General features: G+C 40.1%; 1 protein-coding gene across 1 annotated transcript in view; it reads right to left on the bottom strand.

Moving 5' to 3' along the window:
* The window catches only part of LOC146331403 (histone deacetylase 7-like), a 56,328-nt gene that overhangs the window by 14,139 nt on the left and 15,319 nt on the right, over positions 1-26,870 (bottom strand). Inside the window, exons 2-18 of the mRNA XM_084730594.1 lie at positions 16,607-16,791; positions 15,537-15,627; positions 14,581-14,701; positions 14,340-14,419; positions 13,282-13,395; positions 12,907-12,998; positions 12,327-12,425; positions 11,153-11,306; positions 7,634-7,863; positions 6,859-7,104; positions 6,221-6,407; positions 5,921-6,054; positions 5,525-5,645; positions 5,367-5,416; positions 3,915-4,022; positions 2,443-2,498; positions 1,216-1,303 (exon numbers count right to left, since the gene is read on the bottom strand). Of these exons, the coding sequence (XP_084586720.1) occupies positions 1,216-1,303; positions 2,443-2,498; positions 3,915-4,022; positions 5,367-5,416; positions 5,525-5,645; positions 5,921-6,054; positions 6,221-6,407; positions 6,859-7,104; positions 7,634-7,863; positions 11,153-11,306; positions 12,327-12,425; positions 12,907-12,998; positions 13,282-13,395; positions 14,340-14,419; positions 14,581-14,701; positions 15,537-15,627; positions 16,607-16,791 (2,156 nt within the window). The remainder of the gene's footprint in view (positions 1-1,215; positions 1,304-2,442; positions 2,499-3,914; positions 4,023-5,366; positions 5,417-5,524; positions 5,646-5,920; positions 6,055-6,220; positions 6,408-6,858; positions 7,105-7,633; positions 7,864-11,152; positions 11,307-12,326; positions 12,426-12,906; positions 12,999-13,281; positions 13,396-14,339; positions 14,420-14,580; positions 14,702-15,536; positions 15,628-16,606; positions 16,792-26,870) is intronic.

The raw sequence follows: 26,870 nt of genomic DNA, 5'->3' as shown, positions 1-26,870 counted from the left end.
CAGGCTCATATACACACACATGGTAAACAGAGACGACCACCTGGCTGCGGATCAATATCTGTGTGTGTGTGTGGCTGCGTGTTCATATGACTGTGTGCGAATCTGTGTCTACTCTAAGCATACGTGACAGTTCAGATCACACATGGGAACCAGAGATAACAGTGAACTAAATGATAAATAGTAGTGCTACTGTAGAGGGCTGCTCTGCTTCTGGGACCATGTTTGTGCCCACGATACATGTGTGTGCCTGTGCATGTGTGTTTTTGTATGTTTATTCCTCTCCATGTGAGGGACATCAGTGGTGAAAAAAGTATTCAGATACTTTACTTTAGTAAAGCACTTTACTAAGTATTAATACCACACCGTGAAAATAATCTTATTTAAGGAAAAGTGTGTAAGTATTATACAAAAAAATAAAATAATTATCAGAGTATCTAATAAAAAGTACTAACTGTGCAGTAAAATTGCCCCTCAGTATTTTACTTTATTATATATGATGTTTTTCAATTAACTTTACTGATGCATCTATGCATATGTTGCACTTTACATGAGCTTGTTTTAACTAGTTTATATACTGTTGGTTAGTTTAATCTACAGCAGTGCATCATATTCAGTAAGATTATCATATGTTTGTAGGGTAGGGTGACAACCATCTAGTCAACTTTTCATGAGCTCAGCAGCCCTATTTTCAGCTTTGTGATGATGTGATGATTTCCCAACTAATCCAAGAGTGCTTTTACATGGATTATTTTGCATAAAACGTACAACCCATTAAGGAACACTTCATCCTACAGTTTATCACAAGCAGTCAAACTCAAAATATTTGGAGATACGTGGTTTTCATTGGACAGGAAGGATACGAAAAATTGTAATCTGAAATGTAACTGAAGCTGTCAGACAAATGTAGTAGAGCTGTAGTAGCATAAAAGTTTAAAGTTACATAAAATGGAAGTACTGAAGTAAAGTACAAGTACCTCAAAATTGTACTTAAAGGATCAGTGGGTAGGATTTAGTGGCCTCTAGTGGTGAGTTTGCAGATTACAAACACTTCAATTACCCTTCACTAGGGTGGCTGCAAAAACTGTACAAAATGCAAAAGGTTTGTCTGTTCTGGGCTCCTATTTCGAAATAAAATCTTACAGCACTTTAGTAAATGTACTTTGTTACATTCCACTACTGGGGACCAGTGATGTTGATCATACTGGGGATCCTCACCCAGTCCACGATGAGGATCTTGCTGACGTTGAGTTTGTGTTGGAGCTGCTTGGCAGCGATGGCCACAGAGTTGAAGAAACAGAAGCCCCTGTGGACAAACACAAAGGAAGAAAGGCAGCCACATGTGTTTATCAGGACATCTTCAGCAAATTAATATCATACAATCACCATATGGACCTCAGGAACCTCTGAGACATGTCTCCAGCTCTGTGGTGTCATGTGGTGGCTATTCAGTCCAGGTTGTGACAATCAAAGCACTGACTCTAATATAAGCAAGTCATAGAGGGAAACTTCTGCCAGGCAATCTTTCACAGCAAATATTTGAGAAATGATTTGCGAAATGAGGATGTTTCATTTCAAGTTGTTTTGTATTTCATGTTCCACCGCTGACAAACAAAAATGGCATTATGCTGAGTCTAAACTCTTGCACTCCAGGGAAATGCAGAACCCACAAATTTTGTGACAAACAGAAAACCGAGCTTATCATAAAATTCACTTCACATTCCAAATGATAACAGTGTGAAATGCTGGCGGGACATGTGAGATGATTTCAGAGAAATGAACTCACAACTTGGCACAGCAGCTCCCTCAACACTCACTGTCTACAGTAAAGGTATGCAAAAAAAAGTGTTGATGTATGAAAAACAATAGAGGAATGTTGGAAGTGGCGGTGTCAGCATGAGTCGTAAACTGTGAGAGCTTTTGTATGTGTGTGTGTGTGTGTGTGTAGACGTATATCATATATGCTGTCCAAAGTGCTCATCAAGAAAAGTCATTATCATCCCATAAATAACCAGTGACAAGCACTGCTGAGCACACACACAGCCCCAGCTGAATGTGGTTACTTGGATAATGCCTCCTATCAAAGACCAACACAAATCCATGCACACAAATACACACACACACGCACACACACCATTCTTTTTGAGGTGCTTTGCTCTGTGTCTTGAAAGTTTAAAAGAAACTGAGCGGAGGAGGTAGTTTGCCTCAGGCATTAGGCAGGTAGCACACTCCACACAAACTCATACACACACAGACACACACACACACATTAAGACAGAGAGACACAGTTCTCTCTCTCTCTCTCTCTTGCTCAGAAGTGAAGCTGATCTGTAATAAATCCTTTGAAGCACTTTGCAGAGACCTCCTGGCTCCTAGTATGTGTGTGTGTATGAGTGTGTGTGTGTGAGTGTGCGTGTGTGTGTGTGTGTGTGCTGCTGTACTTACAGGGGGGAGGAGTGGCTTGCGTGGTGTCCAGGGGGCCTCACCACTGCAAAGCCATTCTGTGAGAGGAGAGCAAAAACTTAAACACCTTGCTGCTTTTAGCAGGCCAACCATCATAGCTCACGTCTTTAAAAGACACACCTGGTTATGCTGTTGTATAAACTGTACGTTAAACACTGCGGACCACAGCTATCCAGCTATACTCTCTGTATGCAGTGGTGGAAGAAGTCTTCAAATTCTTTTCTTAAAGGCCTAGTGTGTAAGAGTTACAGGGATCTCTTGACACAATGTGGCAGAAAAGGAATATATTATTGATAAGTAGGTTTTCATTTGTGCATAATCACCTGAAAATAAAAATCCTGTGTTTTTGTCACTTTAGAATTAGCAGTTTATTTCTACAGAGGACTTAAGTCCACTTCCATGGAAGCTGCCATGTTGCACCAGCATGCCTCTACAGTAGCCCAGAACAGACAAACCAAAAAGTGATTCTACATACGGCCTTACAGAGTTTTTTAAAGTTTCACAGCCACTCTACACGCGCTTGGAATGTAATGGAGAGATGGGGTATTTGTAATCTGTGTGCTCACCACTAAATGCCAATAAAGGTTCATTTATGTCCTTTTCATGTATAAAGAAAGATATGTCCATTTTAAACAATGTAACCCTCACTGCCCACATACTTCCACGAGTCCTTTACATTGACATGGATGTTAAGCAAGACATCCACTAGAAGGCACTGCTGAGAGTCAAACACCAACCCAACCCCAAAGAAGTGGAAGAGTCAAAAGTTTCTGACAACAAACATGGCGGCGCTGCAGGAGGTTGTAGTAATGTACCTCTTGAGAAAGAGGCAAAAACAGAGGCAGCATTGTAAACGACGGTGGTCTGTGCATGTGGACAGGGAATTATCCTGTGGTCATGTCTGGCTTGAACTATTGTCTACACTGCTAAGCCTCCCCACAACTTCTGTTGGTGCTGCTCTGTTTTGTCCATATTCGTAAGCTTTAAGAAAACGCACAAATGTGGATGAAATGAATGCATGCATATCTGACGTTTAGCATAAATGAGCCATAAATCTTGCACACCGGTCCTTTAAATAGAAGTAGCAATACCACAGTATAAAAATACTCCATCTCAAGTAAAAGGACAGAAGTACCAACAACTATATGTACTTTAAGTATCAAAAGTAAATGTGCTCATAATGCAGAGTGGCTAGTCAGTTTTATACTGGATCACTATTATTGATGAATCAAGATGTAATCAGTACTTTAATGAACATTAGAGTAGAATATTTCTCTCTGATTGTAGTGAAGTAGAAGTAGCATGAAATGGAAATACTGAAGTACAAGTGCCTCAAGATTGTATGTAAAATTCTTTCCACCACTGACTGTATGTAACAACTGTTTACTTTGCTACACTGCAACTCTGAAAACACACAGTATTTTCTGTGAAGTTATTTGGTAAAAAGGACACACCTTGAGCTCTCCTTGCGCTACCTTCAGCGCCAGGTCTGTGACACATCCTGCAGCAATGCGAGAAGCTGCTGATGTGTGAAGCTCATTCCAGATTGTATCAACATCTACCTGTCAGTCAAACAGCAATGACATGTGTAAAGTCAGTTCAAAAGTCAGCCACAGATATTAAGTGAAGATGCAATTAAAATGACTTCTTTTTGAATGGTTAGAAAGTTGTTGCATGTTTTAAAAAAACAAAATGTTATTACAGTTAGTTTCAGACTACACACTGGACTCAACTGAACTTGAATACAAGATTTACTGAAATCCTGACAGACCAGTTTGCAGAATTTTACGCAACAGTTCCCCTGGAAATCCTCAGTCAGCAGGTTTACCACATTTCATTGAGTCTAGGTGCTCTGGAGGTCAATGAGAAGTTGACTATTGACAGTCCCATGTATGAGGATTTAACTTAATCAAAGTAACTGAACTTCTGAATGCACTCTCATTATTTTGAAATAATAAATGACACAAATCTATCAGCTCTATTCATCTCTTCTTACAGTGCAGTGTATTCTTGTAGTGCATTAAAAACAGAAAAATATGTGGACCTTTAATGACTGTGTATACTAATAACTGCTGAGAGTTGTTTCTGTTTTTTCGCATGCACTTTCTCTCTCTGTAAACCCCGTCTTGTGTTTCAGTGTTGCTCCATGTTTCAAAACTCACATTGGTGGTGTGCCGCGGTGGAACAATGAAATCAGAGGAATTTCTTTTATCACAGACTTTGCCATCTTGTTCCAATCACCCCTCTTCACCAGAGCAGCCAAAGGCCCGGAAATCCAGGCAGATCAGTCGTCTTATCAACTGACACCCTGCCCCCTTCTTTTCCAAGTCCTCTCTTTTCCTCTCTTTTCCTCTCCTCTTCTCTCACTGTGCTTCACAATAGTTTCTCATGGGTATTGTTATCTGTTTTTTGCCATATCAGAGAAGAAAATTTCCTTTATTTATCCCCTTCATTGTTCCTTCTCTCATAGACCCTTGTTAAATTTTATCCATTTTGCTCTTCTACCTTCACATTTTGTCTTCTTTTTCTTCTTCTGTATTCTCATTCCCTGTTTGTCCACACCCATTCCCACTAAATGAAATCCAATTTCACTGGCACGCACCCCTCAAGCTGCAGTCTCTGTGTACCCTCTTTCTTTCCGTCTTCCTCTCTCTTTCTCCAACATCTCACCTTTGTACAGCCTTTGATTTCTGATTATGTTTCAAACTAATCTTCGCCAAAAACAACAGCATTAGCAATTTGTAGTATTATTAGCTTAATTGTGTAATGAGGCATAATCAGCCATGTAATGTTTGCTGTTCAGTAATGCAATTAGATAAGTGGAAAGATTCCCACATGACTTGTGTTATAAAGGGGCCTGTAATATGTGTGTGTGTGTGTGTGTGTGTGTGTGTGTGTGGACTCACCCCAGTTCCTCCACATGGTAAAGTCATAAACCTCTGTTGAGATATGATTCCTGCAAAAGATCATTTATCATTTATTCAACTGTCATAACTGACATAGAGGTTTACGGTATTATTATACAGCAACATTTGTACTTTTTAATAATTAATATTGATATTACCAGCCAGTTTGCGGCTGTCCAGTTTGAGGCGGTTGAGTGGGTTGGTGCCGAACAAAAGCACATGTCTTTCTGAATGGACTGACTGCAGCTCTTCTAGAGTGGCCTTCCTACTGCGGATGCGCTACATACACACACGCAAAAATATATATACTGTATATGCATCTGTACAATAAATTTTGTTCTCCAGATGTAAATAAACATGTCTGGTAAAGACATCATCATGATTTTAGCTTTTGTCAGTGAAAATGTAAATTGTGATGAAAAAATTATCATTCACACTAACTGTGAATCATATTGAGATCATAGTATCTGTCAAAATAAGGGCAGTATAATTATTTTTTTAACCATGCCGTGCAGCTCTAATCTGTCAGTATATGTAGTGTGTGTGTGCCATACCTCACACTGGCTCCTGAGGCCTCTTTCATGCAGTCTGGACCAGATGCTCTGGACCCTCCCAGCATGCTCAGGGTGGCGGCTGTTGTCCCCACAGGTGCATTGGTGCTTCTGCATCTGAGCATCATAAACCAGACCTAGATACACAAACACACACACAAAATCATCTCTTTGCCTTATTTTACTTTTTCAGCATTACATGATTGTGTATGATCATACATAAATTGTAACTCAAATATTTCACCAGATTATGGGATTAATGGCCTCTTTTCGGGTTTTCCTGATCAAAAAAGTGTTCCTCACCTGTGGTGAAGCGTAGCTGGACGTCTGCACCAGGGCTGGACAGTGACAGGGATGGTATGGTGGGTGGATGTGGAGGAGGAGGCAAAGAGGTGGAGGCTGGGGAGGACTGGGTCCGAACCAGAGGCTGATGAGGCCAAATTAGGGCAGCAGATTCCAGCTGGTGACTTGGTCTGAGGATCACTTGCCGCTGCGGTTCCCAGGGCAGTGGTTGAAGAGGAGAACAGGGAATGAAGGAGTATTTATCAGCAGCAGCACACAGCAGAGACTAACTGGACTAAACTTTCACATACTCATAATTCAAATGCCTCTCTGTTGTGGACTGCAACTACTCATTATTTGGTCAATTTAATATTGTTTTTCTAGAACAACAACTGATGAAGAAAATTCAGCATTGCCAAGCATGCTGCCACAATAACGTTCATCTTTCCATCTTGTATAAATGAATTTACAGTGCCCTCTGGTGTCAAAAACACAAGTGCACACAAGTTAATTTATGTGCAGGGGCACAAGGAATGCAAATTTTTTAACAATTTATATTTCCTTTGTCATTTAGTCGCATGAACAATAATGTATTCAATCAAAAACTAAATTCTGATTATTAAACATAACTTGACGTAACATATAACATAATCTAGTACCTGACTGAGGGAATGTGAGGGTTCGATCAGGCTCTCCCGTGAGGAGGTCGTGGACTCTGTGTCATAAACTGAGTCTGAGCTGGCAGTGCTCTGTCTCCTGTGGTAGCCGTCCTCACACACGGAGCCTGGTTCAGAGCCGCACACTGACCCTGGCCCCGAACCAGATCCTGAGCCGATCTCCTCCAGGTCCATGTCCTCCGATGGGATCTGCGTCAGACGAGGCTTCTCAACGGACTTGCTTGTCAGCTAATATAAGTAGGGAAATGTTTACAGCGTTAACAAGGTTTTAAGTGGTAAATTCTCTATTTAACATGCAGCAGTATACAACTAAGAATAACAAATTATTTTTATATTTAGTTTGCTTTTTTAAACACATTTTTAATCAGGGATATGCAAGTCCAAACAAAGACTCCTCATAATCATTCAAGCTGCAACGATTAGTTGATAAATCCATAAGCAGACTGAAAGAAAATTATAATTCTTTTGCATTTATGATTGTATTTGGGCTTTGGATTGTTGATTAGCAATCTGAAGATGTCACCTGGGCTCTGGGAAATTGTGATGAGCTTTTTTTCACAATTATTTGACACTTTATAGGCTCAACAGTTAATTTATTAACTGTCAAAATAATCAGCAGACTAATCAATAATAAAATTGTTAGCTGCAGCCCTAAAAATTCAACATAGACCTACCAGCATTAGGTATTAAGTATTAGAGCTAACTAGTTTGTTGATTTGTGTACAACATGCTTGTGTCCTCATCTGCCTCCTCTCACCTTGCTCAGGTGTGTGTTCTGCTTGAACCTCTCCAGCCCACTCTTGTGGTACTGCTGGGGCAGGTGGTGCTGGGTGTGTGACTGATGGCTGGCATGCAGAGTGAGGGGTGAGTTGCTGTAGGGTGGAGGCTCTGAACATGTTCGCTCCAGGGGTCTGTGTGAGGGCAAAGTGACTTCCCTTCTGGACAGGTGCTGCTGCTGCTGCAGAGGAACAGAGCTCATACCATGAACTGCAGAGAGGAAGAGAGAGGGGAAGAGGTTAATTAAGATGAGGGCAGACAGAAGGAGAGGAGACAGAGGGATATGGGTGGATGGGGAGGCCAAGAAAAAATAAAGAAGCACAATGAGGATGGAGATAAAGATGACAAAAACAAAGGCAGAAAACTAAAATGGAAAGAAGGAAAGTAAAATGGGACTGGAGGAGGAGGAAGATGGATTGTAAAGGAAAGAAAAGAGGAATAGGGAGAATAAAAGCTGATACAATTGTACAATTTTTGGTCTTTTTCATCTAGAGACAAATTAGTCACGTCTGCCTTTGCAGAGTACCATAGCTGTATTTAATGTTTGAAATAATAGTACAAAGCCTTATAGAAAACATCTTAGTTTTATGGTAGAACTCAGAGATGATAATGTGGTTTGCATTTGCAGCATATATCTCCTTTGTAAGTAAAACTGCATCACCGTCAAACACCTAGTAGAGGGCAGACTTGTGCTGTTTTTAAAAAAAATGTAGTACAAGACAGAGAACAAATATGTTCCCCCAACACCCTGTTTAAAATGAATAGACCTTTTTTTTCACAGCAGACATTTTGACTCGTATTACCAGGAGAAGCGCAGGTGACATTAACAAAAGCTCTGCTCCATTTAGGTGTCTCAGTGAGCCAGGATGCACACCAGGACCCTGAACTTGTACAGCTAAATGGAACGCAGTCGTCACTGATGTTATTAGTTATATCTGTGCTTTTCCTGCTAAAACAAATCAAAATGTCTGCTCTGAAAAAGGTCCAATATGAGTGCTGGTAATGGATTCTAAACATAAATAGCCTTTCTGTTAGTTAAGTTAAATAATATAAAATATAAGTGTACATAAAAATAATTGGTAATGCTTCTCTTACAGGTATGGAAAGCAAATGAACTCGCCATCACAGATACAAACATACTGCTGCAAAGATAAATTTTCTTTCAAAATATACATTTACAATATTGGCCAACATGTTAATAAACAAAATAAACTCACTACCATTGGCACAGGACGAGAACTGAAGACGGATGGCTAGAGATTATCCAAAGTCAAAACATGTGCACCTAACAAGGAGCTGGCGCTTCACTATAATGTCCCTTGGTTTTTCGTGTTGTAGTTGGACCACACTCCCCGCCACTTCCTGTGTACCTACAGCTTCCTCCATGACATCACTAAACAGGTCTAAGATGAGTTCTGGGGACTGGTGGGATGTTGCCTTTACCACTTCAATAAATTGTCCTATCTCGTGACCAGTCATTTCTTCTACCTTGTACATCTTTTAGCAACAACACATCTCTTTCTTTTAGATTTAGCAGGTTTTATTTCTGTCTGTTTTGAAGAGTACTCAAATGTTCTCTGCGCCACTTTTGCCACAATGTGCTAATACTTATACTCTCTACTAATGAGATTAAAACAGTTTGATATCAAAGGTTGTGGTACAGTCTGAAGGTAGTTCTCCCCTGGTCACACTGACATGTTCAGGTGCTAGCTTCAAGTCCTCTAAAGCACCAGTGAAGTCAGTTGCTGATTCTGATGATAACAAATAAAAACCACTGCAACATGATTCTTCTGAGTGATGAATATAGTGTAAAGGCAGGTTTATACTTTTGCGTTAAATCTACACCACAGGTATAGAAGGTCATATGGAATGAAATGTAATGTGTCCCAGAGATGTAACTATATGTTGCTGCAACAACCGTGACTGGCCGACTTAGTAGCATCACAGTTCTGGCAGCTTCTTTGGGAGCTGAACAAACATGGACTGAACTGGGGAGAAGTCTGTAAAATATGTACATCTGTACGACTCTTCGTTGCCAGTTGTAATTGCGGAGTGACACAGACACATCAGTGCACAAGTATAAATAATCACAGTGGTGTAGGTCACTTGTGTGGGCTACGATGTAGGCCCTGCGTGGAGCCTACGTACAAATTTAAAATCAGTCTTAAAGGGACAGTACACCACCAAAACAAAAATATACATTTTTGTAGTGCTGTTTCTCCATTTAGATTTTTTTGGTGTGAGTTGCAGAGTTTTTAAAATATTGTCTGTAGAAATGTCAGCCTTCTCTCCAGTATAATGGGACCAAATGGCACTCAACTTGTGGTGCTCAAAGCACCAAAAAAATATATTTGAAAAAAAAAATGTAAAACCTTTCCAAAAATCATGACCTAGTTACTCAGTTTGTGAACAGTTTCATGTCAGAACTACTTCCTTCTGTTTGAAAGAAAGTAGTTCACACACTGTTCACAACATGGTCTGTGGATTATCTTGCTGGAGATAAGACATTGCTGTTGAGTATTTTAATTGTTTAATTGCCCCACAGAACTAGTGCTAAAATATGGATTTTTGATTTTGGGGTGAACTGTCTCTAGAAGTGTGTGATGCAGCCACCTGTCCTCTTAATGTTGGTGTGTTCTGCCTTTGTAAGCTCAGTTTTTTGCACAGTTTAGGACCTGTAGTGGGTTACAGAAAGCTTGTGCAACATGTCATACCACTGCTATGTCCTTTGATATCACATGTCATTAAGAGAAATGATAAATGTGATTAGTGGTTGGTTGCCTTATTGAGGCATTGATCAAGAGGGCTGTGGCCTCAGGATGGAGTTCCACAAGAGTGGTTGGATTAATCAGCTCAAAGAAAATATTGTTTGACAATGAACTCACAGGCTTAAACAAAAAAACTTGACCTAGTCAGCCAATTTGTACTCTGTAGCTGTCCTGCCAATACATGTCTTTTAGGAATGTTCTCTGTGGGAACGTATCTGCACTGTTCTGGATGACTGGACTGCCTGAATCGCAGATCAAATCCAGGGAGGGTGACTCTACCAAAGGTGGAGTTATGTTTTGCCAAGGACAAAACTCATCTTGGTTGGACGCTGCACAGTCGCTGCTTTAAGGTACAAAACAGCAGCAATTGCCTTAATTGATGTGTCCCAAAAACACACAGCTCAATGTTCACAGCCTGTGAAAGTGAACTGGAGATGTAATGGCGAGAAGCATTAAGCCTATTGAGCTCCTGTAGTCCTGCCACCTCTGCCATTCAACAAATTTCTCTGCGGGCAGATGTGGCAACACCTCGAGAGGCAAAGTCTCTCAAGGTGTAAAATGACATTCATTCTAACTGCCTTTACCTACAATAAAGCCCCTTGATATTTTATAATTAAGTTGTAGCACAATTAAAATTATCCAAATGTACACGTCTTCTGCATGTGTTCCGTATATGTGCATGAGGTTTTTCTGTTTGCGCTGTACAACACATTTACAGTTCCACGACTCACAAGAAACGAGTTGGGAGTGCACCAGTCTAGTTGGTGGTTCCAGTATGAGCACAGGCTGCAGGTGCTGAGCCAGGGCTGGATTACCTCCTTCGAGAGACAGGTAGACTGGATGCACAGCAGATACTGCCAATGGCCTTGCTACCCGTAGATCAGCCTGGGGAGAGAGGAGAGTAGAGGGGAGATAATGGTAATAAGTGCTGGAAAGGTTATTAGGACATAGGCAAGCCCTTGCTCATGGTTGCAGATTTACATGAATGAGCAAAATTGACAGTTAGTAAGGCTGGGTATTGGTAGCTTTAAGTTACTGACCAAAATAACCTGGTATCAAGTGGTATCAAAACTCCAATCAAGCAATACCTGAATTTGATCCTTTTCGTACTCAGATCTCAAAAAAAGACAATTTGTGTAGTTTTGCTCTCAGTCAATCACTGCAAGTATTCTTCAGTTTAATGCAACATGCGTTTGGCCCACTGCGGCAGCAGCTACAACCAATACAGTCTATCATGGTGAAGTTTAGCACAGTGTTTTGACAGGGTTGGCAGTTCAGTGTACTGAGACACTACCAAAATGTTTGAGTATTTGGCCATAGTACATGCCTGAGGCATCTGATAAAAAAAAAAATTGCATAAAATGTGGAAGGATTTTCTCAGGAATGCTTCCATTCACATGGTGGGTATGAAATGAAGTAGGAAGAAAGGCGTCTGGTACTGTTATCATAATTTTTTAAATGATACCCATCGTTACCATGGTTAGTGCTAAAGGTGAAGGGCTTCATGGGCTGTTTATAATGTAGAGATAGACTCATCAAGGAGGATTCTGACAATATAATGAAGTGAGTAAACGACCACATGACTGATTCACAAGATATGAAAGCACCACAAAGATGAAGAGGGAAGTGAAAGCCTGAATATACCACATGTTTCTATAAGTGTTCCAGTGTACAGGCACAATTTTAGACTTCCAGTCTTAGATACACATATAGTACATTCATAGCAGTACATTCATAACAGTACGTTCATGGCATTGTGTATGTATGTGATCTGTAAATTAACTTCATTTATCCTTTAAATTGATACATGATTCAGGAATGTATTTGTAGTTTTTGCTGTGAAATAAAACATCAACAGTTTCAACACTGTTTCTGAAGGGAACTCCAAAAAGTATCATTGCTCACCTGTGCAGGAAGTCCAGCAGTGATGTTGGGCATGGCCGTGGGGTTGGGGGGCAAGGTGAAATGAGACAAATTGCCACCCTTCAGCAGCAATCTTTGCACCTGAAGCAGACAGAAACGTTCATTAGAGGGATAATCTGGGCAGACAATCACATGCAAATGTCACATTATCAGCCATGCAAACATCAAAACACACGTTTGCATAAGCAGCGTTTATTTGACTTCTCTCTTTAGCACTACACACAGCAATGGGCTGAGCTTTAAGTGTATCAACTTTCTAACAGGCAATCAGTTTCTATTATAACGGTGTTTATACAAGACTTGTGTGTTAACAAAAAACTACTACTACTACTACTGTTTTAACCAGGAAGGAAAATGATGCATTTTTTGTAAAAAATAGAAAATGAATTTGTCTTAATGGTTTAATTAGATAAGAAGTGATCATGCTAGCATCTATTCATATGTACAATGTGCCATCTGGCCTTCTCAAATTTCTGTTCAAAGCATTGAGCACCAATACTGGATTAATGTATTTAACAACCATGACACTATAATCCACAGTAAATATAAAAGAAAGGCTCACCTCATGAGCAAGTGAGCCGTTATCTGAATGGGGGCTGTCGTTGGGTGAGCTGCACCCTGATGCTGGGTTGCTGCCACTGCTGGGGGAGGAGTCTGGGTGACAGAATCGAAACATGCTTATCAAGTCATGATCAGTGCAGATATGAATACAGCACCAAAGAGATGTACATGATTAGAAAATTAATCAAAGTATGCCAGCACAGTATGTCTTGAAATCACATGATCTGTTTTGCTAAAAAAAAATCTTTCAAGTATATTGTGTGGAAAAGTAAGAGAGGTAGAAATGACACTTCAAAGTAGCATTAAATTAGCATTAATGGCGAGAAACAGCAGCAGAAGATCATGAGAGTGTTCCAGTTAAATACAGATACTCTACCCAGAGTTTCTGTCCTGTGCTTGACAGCGGGAGGGGCACTGATCTTACGCTGCAGCGGGTTAGGCCTTGTACTGATGAGCTTCTTTATCTTCCATTTAAGAGTGGGCTCAGACACTACACACACAAATATACACAAATTAATATGTGAAGAAGCAAACAAACACATACACAGACTAATTATCCCTAAAGAAAGATACCTATTGCTTTCAAACTCACACACAATAAACTGATACCATACATCTTCTACATCTGCCAGAATGCTCTCGCTTAGTAATACACATGCACTGTAATGATGCCCTCAATTTTCATAACAAAACCAAGTCAAAGTAATCTGCAACAAAGCTGAACCAATCAAATACCTCAACCCTGGTCTATAGTGTAAAAACGTTCCATGTTTACGTTGGTCAGGCTCTAATAAGCCCAAACAAAACAATCAATCAGTGGCTGGCTCAGAGCAGATAAAAGGCAGCTTTGTGTTGTCACTGAGCCAGAAAAAGCACTGGAGGGTGTGTGTGTGCGGGCACCTAAGGGTTGTAGGGCAATGAAAATAAATAATGGCATTTTGAATGGTTAGTGTACTCTCAGATATGTGCAGGAAGACGAAACCACTCCCCCTCTCATTCAGACCTGCTCTGGGCTCTCACGCAGTTCATTTTACACATACCTTAAAGTTATGTAACTGTTTTGGTCTTTGTGTCTCGCTGTCACTGTTGTTTTTATGAGTGTTCAGTCTCTCTCTGGCCTTGCGGGCCTGGTGCTTAATGAGTTTCCTTCGTCTCACTGGAAAGGACACTCCTGGGTACATTCATTCTCTCCCTCACTGTCTCATTCTCCAATATGTAATGTAATGACAGTTTGCTGAGACAGTGAAAAGTATCACACCGAACAAAATATCCCACTGAGCTATGCAGTCAGATGACTTTGAGTCTAACTCGTATTACACAGAGCGCGCCGCAACAGAAAAAAGATCTGTAATGGAAAATCACCAGTGACCTTCACAGCTTTAACCTCAGGGTGGGAACCCCCATCACAGACACAAACAACCAGAGGCATCTCACCTGTCCTGCGCAGGGGGAGGTCTTTACGTTGATCATAGGGTGGAGGCTGAGGCTTTGGGGACATGTCAGGAACAGGGAGCCTTGATGACCAAAACAACATTAGACAGACTGATCACTCATGAGTGTGTATGGAGAGATTTGATTGATTTCATTTTATTATTATTGTAATTGTATAATTGTTATTAAAATATGAATGGAGAGAAGGCTTCTGGAGCTCTGCCTGCCATTTATTTTTCCTCACCTGTATCCTGTAGGATGTGTAGGACTGCAGTGGTTGGGAGTGACCCTGTCATGCGTGGGCTGGCTTTTCATAATTATGTGTTCCCGAAGTTTCTGCCTCACCAGAGGACTGGCTACAGCACCTACAAGTTAATAAAGTCACTTCATCAGGAAAAAGACAGTGATTTGAATCATGTACAGGAAGCCTATTCAGCAACTTTTTTCAGAAGGCCCAGATATGCAAAAAGTTAAGTGGCAAGGGGCTGGAAGTTTACATTTCCTATGTCTGAACTGAAAAGTGAGGACCTAAATCTTTTTACTTTTATCTCCATTATCGGTTTTCACAATTGTAGAAGAAACATTATGTGTATTAAGTACAGGAAAACAGAGTGCACCTTTTTTAATCCTGGATTAGAAGTTGAAGTAGAGGCTTGTTGTTTTTAATAATACAATGTTGCATTTATAATCCTTTTTATTCAGTTTGACACCCACGCTTAAACAGCCTGAGTTAAAATTTTTTTAAATAATATGTGTCTCTGTGCTTAACAGACATAACCCACATAATTAGCCTACTAACAATTGATAATAAAATTAATGACAAAATGTTTTTGATAGTGACAAATCATAAAATACTGTATATTACTCTAGTATCAGTAAAAAGATGGGAGACTTCTGAAGGATCCAGGATATTTGTGACTTTCCTCTATGCTTTTTTCATTTCCTCTACATAGTAAAAATAAAAACAGCATAAAGTGTTTCCTGAAGCGAGTGTGTTTGTTTGACTTTGGTTTGATATGAGTACAAATTTCCTTGGAATCTGAGAATACATCACAGCACTGTTGGAAATCCCCTTCTTTTTCATTGAAACCTACATTATGCTATGACTCAGACGATGAGCACGTCAATGACCAAATGGTCTTTCAGGGAACCTACGAAAGCACATACAGTATGGAGAAATAGGCAACATGTGATACTCACTCTGCTCGTCCTTTTTCTTTCGTATCAGCTGTTGTAGCTCTTCTCTTTTCTCCCCCTCCTCCATCTCTCTTTGCCTGTGTTCAATGTTATACTGAGAAGAAAAAACAGTGATATTAACCCTGACCAGTCTCGTCAACTTGCACTATGCATGTGAGTTGCGTTGAGAATTCAACCAAAGGAACGATGTGTGGAAAAAGCAACCAGCCTCTTCATGTGGTTAATGCGGCAGAAGGTCGATATGCCTTTCACTCTGTGCATCCCACCCTACCCAAATAAAATGAAATTTCACAGGCTGCTATACACAATCATATTACATAGTCGCTGTTTATGTGCTGAATGTTGAGGGTACAGAAATATTAATGCTTTTAACCAGGGTGGTAACAAATTACAACAAATCAAAGTACTATAACTGTGTCTCTTTTTGGAGGTTCTTATGAAATAACTTTTCAAGTCAGTAATTTTACTGATATTTAAGTATGGATTACGCTGTCTAATCTGCTTAATTACATTTAAATCATAACTGACAATTTAAAATCAATTTTCAAAATCTTTCATCTGCATTTTGTTGCCAGTAAGGCCAGTGAAAATCATGACATAGGGACAGGAAAAAAACTAAATCTGCAGCAGGCTCAGGTTCAGAGAAGAGACCGTGATCACTGACCAGGACAGTGTCTTTCACCTTAATACCTGCTCTTGATAATACATTAAACATGAACAATTAAGTAACTAATACTCTGAAAAGTTTTTGAGAGGGATACTTTGTATTTTTAATTTTTATAAAGTCTAGTATTTCTAAACACCTGTAGTAGTAGTAGTAGTTTTACTTATAACTGAATGATATTTCAGTAATGTAACAGTACTTCTACCGCTGTTGTTTATTTTGAGGACCTAAACTGGCCAAAAAACAAACAAACAAACAAACAAGCAAAACAAAAAACAAAAGAAACAAACGTCAATCACAGATTTAGTTGATAAAATAATCGACACTCACACAGTCATGCTCACACTGATGCTGGTAATTTTTGGTGTCGCTTAAGCTTTCCTTTGTATCCATTGTGTGTTTTCCTTACCTGCAAGTGCTGCTGGGAAAACTGGGAGCAATGCTGAGAGGTAAGGGGTCCCAAGATGAAGGGAGGACGGGGGGCCAGCATGGCCGAATCTGGGCCTGGGTGTAAGAACCTCTGGGTCACGCTTAGGTCCATGGGCTGCTCCCCATGTATGGATAAAGAAACCTGATTTCTGATGATCACATCCACTACAGAAGGAGGGTTAGGGAGGGAGGGAGGGAGGGAGAAAAAAACACATCAGTTAGTTGAAGGACATCACTGTCTATATTTATTGGCGTCAGTGTGGGTGGGGATTATTTATGGACTGAAAAATCAGTTTGTCTCTCTTGACACTACTTTAATGATTACAATCTATTTCCATCTTATTTGTGACTATTTTTTGATGTCCTGTATGCTGGTGAGAGAAAGATCATCAACATAGATTAAGAACGCAAATATCTTATATGTCAAGTTAACACAAAGAGTCCTGCAGTGCGTGAAATACCCGGTGGCATGTGGGGAGTCCCTCCCTATCTACCCTCTTTACCAAGTAAATCCCCTACTTTTCAGGTTGTACAGGTTAACGCAAGATTGTCTAAACTACACAACATTTGGATTGTCGACCATTTGCAGCAGCACCACCCATGAAAGAAGGCCTTACCAGAAACTGCTGTGTATTCACTGGCTGTATGCGAGGAAACAGCATAAAAATATTTTTCCATAATCATACTTGTAAATAAATGTTTTGCAATTTAAATCATGATACTGACCATAGTAAGCTTTTAAGATTAAGCGTAAGGTTTGAAGCGTAAGATTTTTCCAAACACTCCCCAGTATTTTGCTGTTGAGGATTTCAGGGGGGCTCATGTGTCGGTCAAGGGGTCTCAGAAGCTCCAAGAACGCCCGCTGCTTCACACCACGGTCACCTGATGAAGCATGTGTTTTACAGATATTCACAGAAAAAGTTTGTGAACAATTGGGAGTGCCGTTTACTGGTCGCACTTTACATAAACATGATCAAGAGTGCACTCAGTTTATTTGGCGTAAGTGTATGCCCAGATGTGTACTTGTACTTGAACTCTGCACGTTCACCAGTCATTTTTCATTTCATTCAAGTCTTCCTGCCTCAAGTAAACTGGCCATTGTCCAACAGTGCATTCAGGAAAGCAAAATAGAGGGGGTGTTTGTGTGTGTTGGGGTTGGAGGGCCACAAAAGAAAGACAGAAAGAATGAAGGAAACAGGGAGGGGAGTTAGATGTGAATATTGTGTGGTCAAGGCATTTGGGTCAGGTATATCAATCTGTCATCTCCCTTCCAGGTTTTACTAAAATAAAAGAAATAAAAAGCTAAATTTAGCACAACTAAGACAACTGAACCAAGCTTCAGTGTCGTAACGAAAGACAGATGTCTTTTTATATGTGCAGGGGAGTGAGAAAAGGTTTTGATCCATTTATATAATGTAAAGGCCACTGTACATATGCTAGAGCAGCCTTACTTTCCATCTTGAATGATTTGACACAACGTGGGCCTGATGGTATAGAAAAACATAAGACAGGAAGGATAATGACAACTGGTAGTGAGGAAACACGAGCCTTAAGTTTTTCTTAAGTTTTGTGATGCACCATAACAACAAGACAAAAACATTTGCAAGCTCATGGATAACTTGATACTTGATCACGTGTCAATGTGACTGACACCGGAAACCAATAAACATGGGGAAGAATGTTTCGGTACAAACACAAAAGTATGGAAGGAGACACCTTGCTCCCTCTGGGGGTAGAGGGACAGTGAGTGGGAGGGAAGGACATGGAAATTTACTGAACCCATATGCCTGAATGACTGCAACCCAAAATATTACTCAACATTACTCACATAATTCCTGTAAGTGGACACTTCTTTACTGGCATACCCCGCTGAATTACGTTACTCGCTGCAGACAGCAGTGTAACACAGTAACAGCTTTGCAAGAACAACACATCAACACACACCACAGTAACCCTGACAAACATGCCGACATTGCAATTATTCACTTGTTTTGGGAGTTATCCAGGAGTTAACAAATAGAAGGTGACATTATCAAACCAATTACATTGATACGATACACTAAAAAAGAAAATAAAAGCAAACAGATGCAGATAAGTCAAGTAGACGGTGTTTTAAGTTAAACACACAGCATGCATTTAAGCTTTGGCTTAAATGAAGCCCACACCACTGTCAGAAGATTCAGAGCTGACATTATTAGCTCTAACGTTCAATAAAACAGCCCAAAACAAACCTCCACATACAGGCTACACACAAGTCCCACTGAACTTCTCTCCTGCAGGAGCAATACAGTCGATAGTACAGACCCAGGCGCGTTATTTATCCCTCATTCCTAACAGCAAGACTGACTCAGAGAGAGCAATAATCATGTCTGTGAAGGCGTTCTGGGTTGACAGAAAGAAGAAAACACTCCCACGGTCTTATTACTGCAGGTCAAGTGAGACTTGCACACAGTAGAACATGAAAACCCCGGCGGAGAGTTAATAAGACCAGAACTATTTACACTACAAGATAATATCGTACAGTTTAAGCCAAGTGGTTTTAGTTCTGTTTTCCTGCTTAACAGCCCAAAACAGAGTTCCTAATAACAACGCTGTTTGCTCATGGGGACAGTCATATGTTTTCATGTTTTCTGCATGTGTGAGACAGAGAACGCAGATATACCCACAAGCTTTTGAGTGAAAACTAAAACTTGCATGCATGATTGTTTGTGAGCTTGTCCGGAGTATCAAAGTATTGATACTTTTTTGATAATGTGTTTAAAGCAAGAGAATGTATGCTAATTATAGGGGTGTGAGAAAATATAAGTATAGTGATATTACATTTTGTGATACAGTAATGATTCTCAAAACACTGTATTGTGATATTGTGATACATGCAAATATTTGTGGCAGTAGTTCATTTTGGGTTTAAAACCCTGACTGCTAGATACTAGTGTGATTATCTTTCTATCACTGTTCTGATTGCAAAAAGTGAACTTTATGAACTCAGATATTATGCATATATGCATATAGTTCATTTGTTGTGGTATCGAAAGCGGTATCTCTTAAATATTCTGTTACTGTAACAACTCTGTTTGTACAGCTCAGCACAGAGACAGAGAAACACCAGCCTCCTGTGAAAATTATACCTACAATTTACACGCTTCATGCTCTGCACAGTTCTCCTGCTTCACTGGAATTCTACCTTGCCAGACAACTTATGGATGAGACTCAGAAATATTTCAACTTGTCCCTAATCACAGTATGTTACTGTTGAAGTTGACAGCGCTTGTTTTTTTTTTTAAAGCTTTAGATTCTTTTGTTTAGCAATTCTTATTGATTTTCCTTTAAATCTGCCATATATTTGTTTGCAGCATATATTGGAAATGAACAAGCATAACATGGCTCCATTACTCAAATAATTAAAAGTAGGTAGCTTTGGATTCTTTTGACTGTACTTAGAAACGTGAAAGGTGAAACAGGAAGTACCTGTTACATCAGAACAGTATGTATTACCAGAATGTCTCTATGTTTTCAAAGGAAATAAGACAATCACAGGAGCAGCGGGACGGTAGGTGGTGGTGGTGGTGGTGGGGGGGGGGCTCAAATAATCTGCATACACTCGCTCACACACACACATACACACAAACACACTCGATTACCAAACAAGTCAGCTCCCCTGAGAGAAAGGAAATGATCAGGAAGCCAGAGAGAAGAAACACCTGCGGTATATTTTTACCATGAAAACACAGCAAAGACCAGGCTGCAGCAACCATCTGAATTTTGCAACAATATGTCCTCTCAGAGACACATGGTCTACAAAGACTGACTTGTATTTACTACATTTTCTGTAGCTTTCTGCATTTTTAATAAATACAAATAAACTGTATTTAGCTTTAGTTTTTGTACTGACACTGAACTTAGGCAGACTTACAATGTGACTCATTGTATGACTGGACATAAAACCAGCCCAATCACTACATGATGCATTCAAAGAGCCATTTATGGATTTCAAAAGCTGCTGATTACTTCCTTTTATCTTACCAAGAGTTCAATACAAGAGGACATTTACAGTATGCACTTGTTTCAACATCACATTACAAAAAACAGTGCAATTGTTACTGGTATTTTTATGCAGCTATGTTTTCCTCGGTCTGCTATTCATCAACTGCGCTCTAAAAATGCAAGATACATAGTTTAAATCAGAAAAAGAAATGCTATTTATAAGATAAAATCTGGAACGTTTTAAAAATAAGGAGAACTGCATCTAGATAAGATCTGTGTGCGTGCCTCTCTGTCTCTCGTTTGAGCGTTGTGCTGCTAAAAATAGGCAGGAGACAAACTTCTGGTTTCTGTAATAGCATATTCGTTTCACAACCATCATCCTCTTTCTGTGGGCCCTCTGCAGCAACACACTGAGGCACTGACACACACACACACACCTGCATACACACATAAGCAGACACACACACACACTCACACAGAAACAGTGACTTCCTGTTTCTAAAGTTAGTCTGCACCATAACATCCTCTTGGTTCATTTAGGCAAAAAGAAGCTGCTATTTTGGTTGAAGGGCTTCACTGGCTCGTTTCTGCTTCAGCTTGAGTGCTGCAGATGTCTTTCGGCAGTATTTATATCCCCACTGCAGCCCTAAAATGTACTTTGTTTATTGTTGGACTGGAGTGAACTCCACAGTGGTATTGGATGGAGCTGTTTCTGGAAGTCACACATCAGGTTAAGTGCTAGTTACTATTTGTATGTATAAACACAGGCAGCAGGCTTGAGGTTTATGCCTGGTTAGATAAGCAACAAAGCAGAAAGAGCAGGAGGTCAGAGGCAAAACTAAATGTGAAATATAAACAAAGGGATAGTTCAGATTATTTAAAGTGGGGTTATGTGAGGTACGTATCGATAGTCAGTGTATTTACTACAGTAGATGGAGATCCGTATGCCCCCTACTTTGGGGGCCAAGACAAGTCAGTAGTGCCCAAACTGAAAAACCAAAAAAAGGTTTGTGCCCCCCAACCCCACTGCTCTAGATAATACATTGACTGTCATACAACCCCACGTTAAACAGTCTCACCTATCCTTTTACTATTGTTTCCATTCATTATGTTTACAATGAGGCTGACATTGAGCTCTGTATCAATAGATCCACTCTCACACACAATCACAATTCAATGACCACCTTCGGCAGTTCCCCAAAGCCGACCACCTATCCCTCCATCCCTTTCTCCGTCCCTCCCCCGTCCTTACGTTTGGAGGAATCCACAGCTGTTGGGGACATTCTGTCCCTCTGCTTCCGAGCAGCTGGAGTATCAATCTCCTTATGTGTGCATCCATATGTGTGTGTGCTTGTGTGTGTCCACCCTATACGCGCCAAAGTATTAATAGGTTGCAGTTGTTTCTTTTGAGTGTACACAGCAGGTCTTTGTGTTTGCATAAGTAGGATCTGCTTGTGCGACAGTTGAGGCCGCGTGTACACGTGTATCAGTTCATCAGTGCTGGTGTGTGTCGGTGCCAGTGTATTAATAGTGCCCATTTGTTTCTTTTAGAGGAACACTGTGGCTCTTTGTGCGCGTTTCAGTACATGTAACCATGCCAGTTTATTTTTAGTGTCACCTGTCAGTAAACACTTGTGTTATTGTGTGTAATCATGCGAGTGCACATATGTGTGATGACACTAAGTTTGTATGTTGCTGTTTCTTGACATATTAATAGCATCACACCACTTGTTTTTACGAGTGTGTGGCATGTGTGTGTGCTTATAAGTGTATTAATAGCATTCCCAATTGCCCACACATGCTTCTGTATGTGTATGGCGTGTGTGTGAGTGGCTGTCAATAACTTCAACCTCATACTATATATCAGTCCTACTGCAAACAGATGTAAATTGAGAATTACTTGAATACTTTTGCTTATGATATGGGATGATATTGACTTACTGGCATGTATATTGTTAGCAGACATGAACAGAGATTGCAGTGCAGGCTGCATTTTTAAATACGTTTGAGTCTCACTTCTCTTGATATTTGTTATTTAAAGTTTTTAATAGCAATTGTCTACTTCATAAAATGTACCACTGTTCATTATTGCTGCAAAAAATCTGTGACAGGTGTCAAGATATGGGTTTTTAAATGACCAATATTTAGAGAGCAGGGCAGCTAATGAACGATACATATTGGCAATATCAAAATAAAGAAAAGTCATGTATAATTTCATAATTCCATGCACCTTGCAACTTAAAAGCATACTTTCTTTAAAATAATTTGATGTGGGGTTGTGTGAAGTACTCATTATACCTGCAGTAGATGACTCTCAGCATGCACCAGTCAAGAGAAGCAGAGAGTGGCACCAGCACTGAAACAAAGTTTTATTTTTTATAATTTTAGCCACTTTAAAATGGTCTACCTAAAATAAACAGTACCAGTTTAAATCTGTGCTATATTTAAAATATTTTCATTGCTTAACTTTACCATCAGACAGCCTTTTCCCCATAGGACACTGCTGTGATATACGCCAAATATCTCTCTCTCCAAACCAACCAGACTCTATAGGTGAAATCAATAATTTCTGATGCTTAACTTTACCATCAGACAGCCTTTTCCCCATAGGACACTGCTGTGATATACGCCAAATATCTCTCTCTCCAAACCAACCAGACTCTATAGGTGAAATCAATAATTTTACCCCACAGAACAGAAGCTTGCTGGTCTGCTGATGCCTCGATTGGTTAGCTTGTTTATGTTATACACTAATACAAACAAACTAACAGACTAAGGATGCGGTAAACCAGCAACTTCCGTGTTCTGGGAGGTAAAATTAATTTTCACCCATAGAGTCTGCTGGCTTTGGAGAGAGCAATATTTAGCCTTTATAACAGCAGTTTCTTGTCGGAAAAAGGCTGTCTGTAGGCTGTAAATCTGTGGAAATATTCTAAATATAGCAGGCCATTAAACTGATATTGATTTTTTTAGTTTGACATCTTTTAAGTAGCTAAACTAGCTTTTGTCACAGACCCTATTCACAGCAGTATGTTGCTTAGCTTCAGTGCTGGTGCCCCTTTCTGGTTCTCCTAACTGCGGGCGTGCAGACCGGCATTTAGTGTAAGTAATATGCTGACAATCGATAAGTACCTCATACACCCCACATCAAATATACAAATTGTCTCTTTAATATACGTGGTTATATTAGCCAAATGATTATTCAAGTATCAAAACAGTTGCATATAAATTTCTTTCAATCCCAACAAAATTTGAAGAATCCTTATCAAAAATCTTTGTCATGCAAAAAATGAGTGACCTATCTCATTATCAGATGTTTGGTATTTTTTAACAATGGCAACAAACTTTACAAAGCATACCACACTGCTCATTTCCTTTTCCCCCATGGCTCATGAAGTAACAACTTATTATGCCACAACATAAGTCACACATTCCTACATTAGACTGTCAATAGGATAATAACACAAGCAAACATGAGTCTTTTCCTTTCCTTCTTCCATAGTCTGTACTGTTTTGAACTGTCCCTGCCACTCTCTTCAACATAAAGTTCAGAGGTCAGACAGTTGTAAGACTTCTCTTGATGCTGTGTCCCTGAGGCTGTGCGGGGAAAAGATCAGGGGTCGCCAGCTCACTGTAGGTTTGTGTGTCTATGAGAGAGTCACAAGCTAGCATGCTCTTCAGTGTGATTCTCCAGCTTGATTTCTCACGACCAAAATAGAGTGACAATTGTTGAAATTGTTTCATTTTTTTCCTCCCGTGGGTTCCAAAGGGTCATCTTTTTTGGAAGGGGGAAAACAGAGCTAAATTCGGCCCAGGGTGCTGTCATAAGGTTGGCATGAGACCGAAACTCAAGTCTGCCCGAGGACACACACAATAATATGTGTCCCTGCTTAAGAGAATTGACACTGATACTTTTATTACCTAGCAGGTGCTCAGCAGTGTTGACACAGTACATTAGTACTAATAAGCCTACACACCCTCTTTCAGACATACCACACACAAATTTTCACCTTAACATTGCCCTCAATTATGCAAATGCAGACATGAGCAGCCATTTGACCCGACAGGAACACCAGCTGACTTCCTTTATGCACTTCAAAAGAAACAGTGACTGGTATCTAAGCATGGACCGATTCACGTCAGTGGTCTGTGGCCCTCATCTCCACCTACAAACACCTACCCCTGCTCTGAAATCCTGCAATTACAAGATGTCACCTGGGGAAATGTGACCTTTACACAATCCCACACACAGATATACTGACATGTATTTGCTTTTTTTACATGTAAAACGCCTGGCGTAAGGATGATTTGACTGAGAGAACAGGTTCTCGTGCCCACTTCCTACTATAATGTCTGCAGTATGCTGTGTATACCCGTCTGTTGTTGCAGACTAGGTTAGAAGTCTGTGTACACAGAAGGGCTTCTTTGTTTCAAATACACCCTGCAGTCAGTAAGAATAAGGTTACTGTCTTCTGGTACTAGCCTGCTTTTACTGCTGTTTTTGATAAAGTTAATGTCTTTGTTTGAACTTTGTTGATTTCCCTAATACTCCCCATCTTTTGCCCTCTGTTTCTCTCTCACACACACAGACACTCCCATGATACACAAGCAGAGCGATAGTGTTTTTGAGGACCAGAGTGTATCAGTAGTCAGCTGAGTTGATCTTAAATCAGGAACAGGAAATGTGATCCGGGGCTCTGGCCAGTCCAGAACACTGTCCCTATTGTCAGTGCACTGCTGTGGCTCACACTGGGAAAACACTGGGGACTTTTAAAGGTTATCTGTCCTGGGAAAAGGTTGATATTCACTTTCACAACTAGCCTGCAGCACAAAGGTATACCCAAAATTGATATCTGATGATGGCCCGATGACTAAATATGACTTTGTTTTTTTCATGCTTCTTACTAATCATGTAAAGGCCTGTCTGGGGTCAATAGCTGGGTCAATGAGGAAGCAAATCCAACAAGGCTCTCTATCAGTGTTTACTCAACTAGGGCTGTGGACAATACACTGGAAATAAGTGATTAATCCACTGGTAGTGGAAGGTACCTCACACATCATCTTAGTCATCCATGCAGCGTGGAAACTGAAAATAAAACAATCCACTGATGTCCTGTTTATTAGGCTGAAGACAATGAACTCACAATATGTAAGTTCTGTCACTAGGGATCTATCTCACACTAAAATAATAACAAAAGATGTTATGTGTTGATGCAGTGTTTCCTCTAGGATTTTTTTCAGCAGCGGGGGCAGGCGTTCCGTTTCTCTTCTTAGAGAAATATTTCAATAAACTCATCTGAAAAATGCAGTCAGTTGTTACATAATGGTGTGTAGATATTAACGTTAGCCTAATACTATCAATTAGTTTACTCACATTAGCGACACTGAGTTGGCACCGGGCCAAATTAACTTAAACTACCGATAAGTTACGTAACGTTAGCTGGTCATCAACATATTGTGAACGTCTGTTTAACTTGTAAAATCTATGTCGAGTTATCTCAAGCTAATAACTTACGTCTACCTCTTCTCCGGCCGGTAATTCGCTGCTTTATTGGCGGGCCGCGACTCCTAAATGAATGTAGAGGAAACACTGGTGGATGTTGTTGAGTGTTATGGGAGTTGTTGTTTATTGTTTAACAGCCACCACTGATGGGGTGCCCCTGTAGCGAGTGTGCGAGGCTATCAGTCCTCTGCTGCAGCAGTCAGTTCAACTCCCACCTGCGACCCATTTGCTGCATGTCATCCTCTCTCTCTACCCCCTTTTCTCTCATATCGACTGCTGTCCCTGTCAAATAAAAGCCCAAAAAATAACCTTAAAAGACAACCCCCAAAAAACAGCATTGCTACTGAAATCATGTAGACAGACAAGATAACAAATTAAAATGTTCTTCAAGTTATATTTAGACGAGTTTGCTGACTTCCTTCCTCACTCTCTGACGTATCAAACATATCCCACATCTTCCTGGAAGTTACAGCATCTAGTTGCTAGTAGTGATGCACTGTTACCATGCATAAATTACACATTTTTCTGGGTTTAATCAGTACTGGAAACATTTAGGGTAATGTATGTTCACAACTCAACAGTATATATAATAAAGCTCCAGCCTTTACTGACAGTTTATTTACATGTGGAAATGTTGCATATTGTAGCTTTTTAGACATTGTGAATATGTATCCCATCTAGAGCTGAATCGATTAGCCTAGTTGTTTAGTCAATTAGTCAAAAGATGGAAAATGAATTTGCAACTATTTTGGTAAGT

This window comes from Lutjanus erythropterus, chromosome 2 (genome assembly GCF_056507025.1).
Source record: "Lutjanus erythropterus isolate fLutEry1 chromosome 2, fLutEry1.hap2, whole genome shotgun sequence".
NCBI lineage: Eukaryota > Metazoa > Chordata > Actinopteri > Lutjaniformes > Lutjanidae > Lutjanus > Lutjanus erythropterus.
The sequence above is the reverse complement of the archived record's forward strand: the minus strand, read 5'-3'. Positions and strand labels throughout refer to the sequence as shown.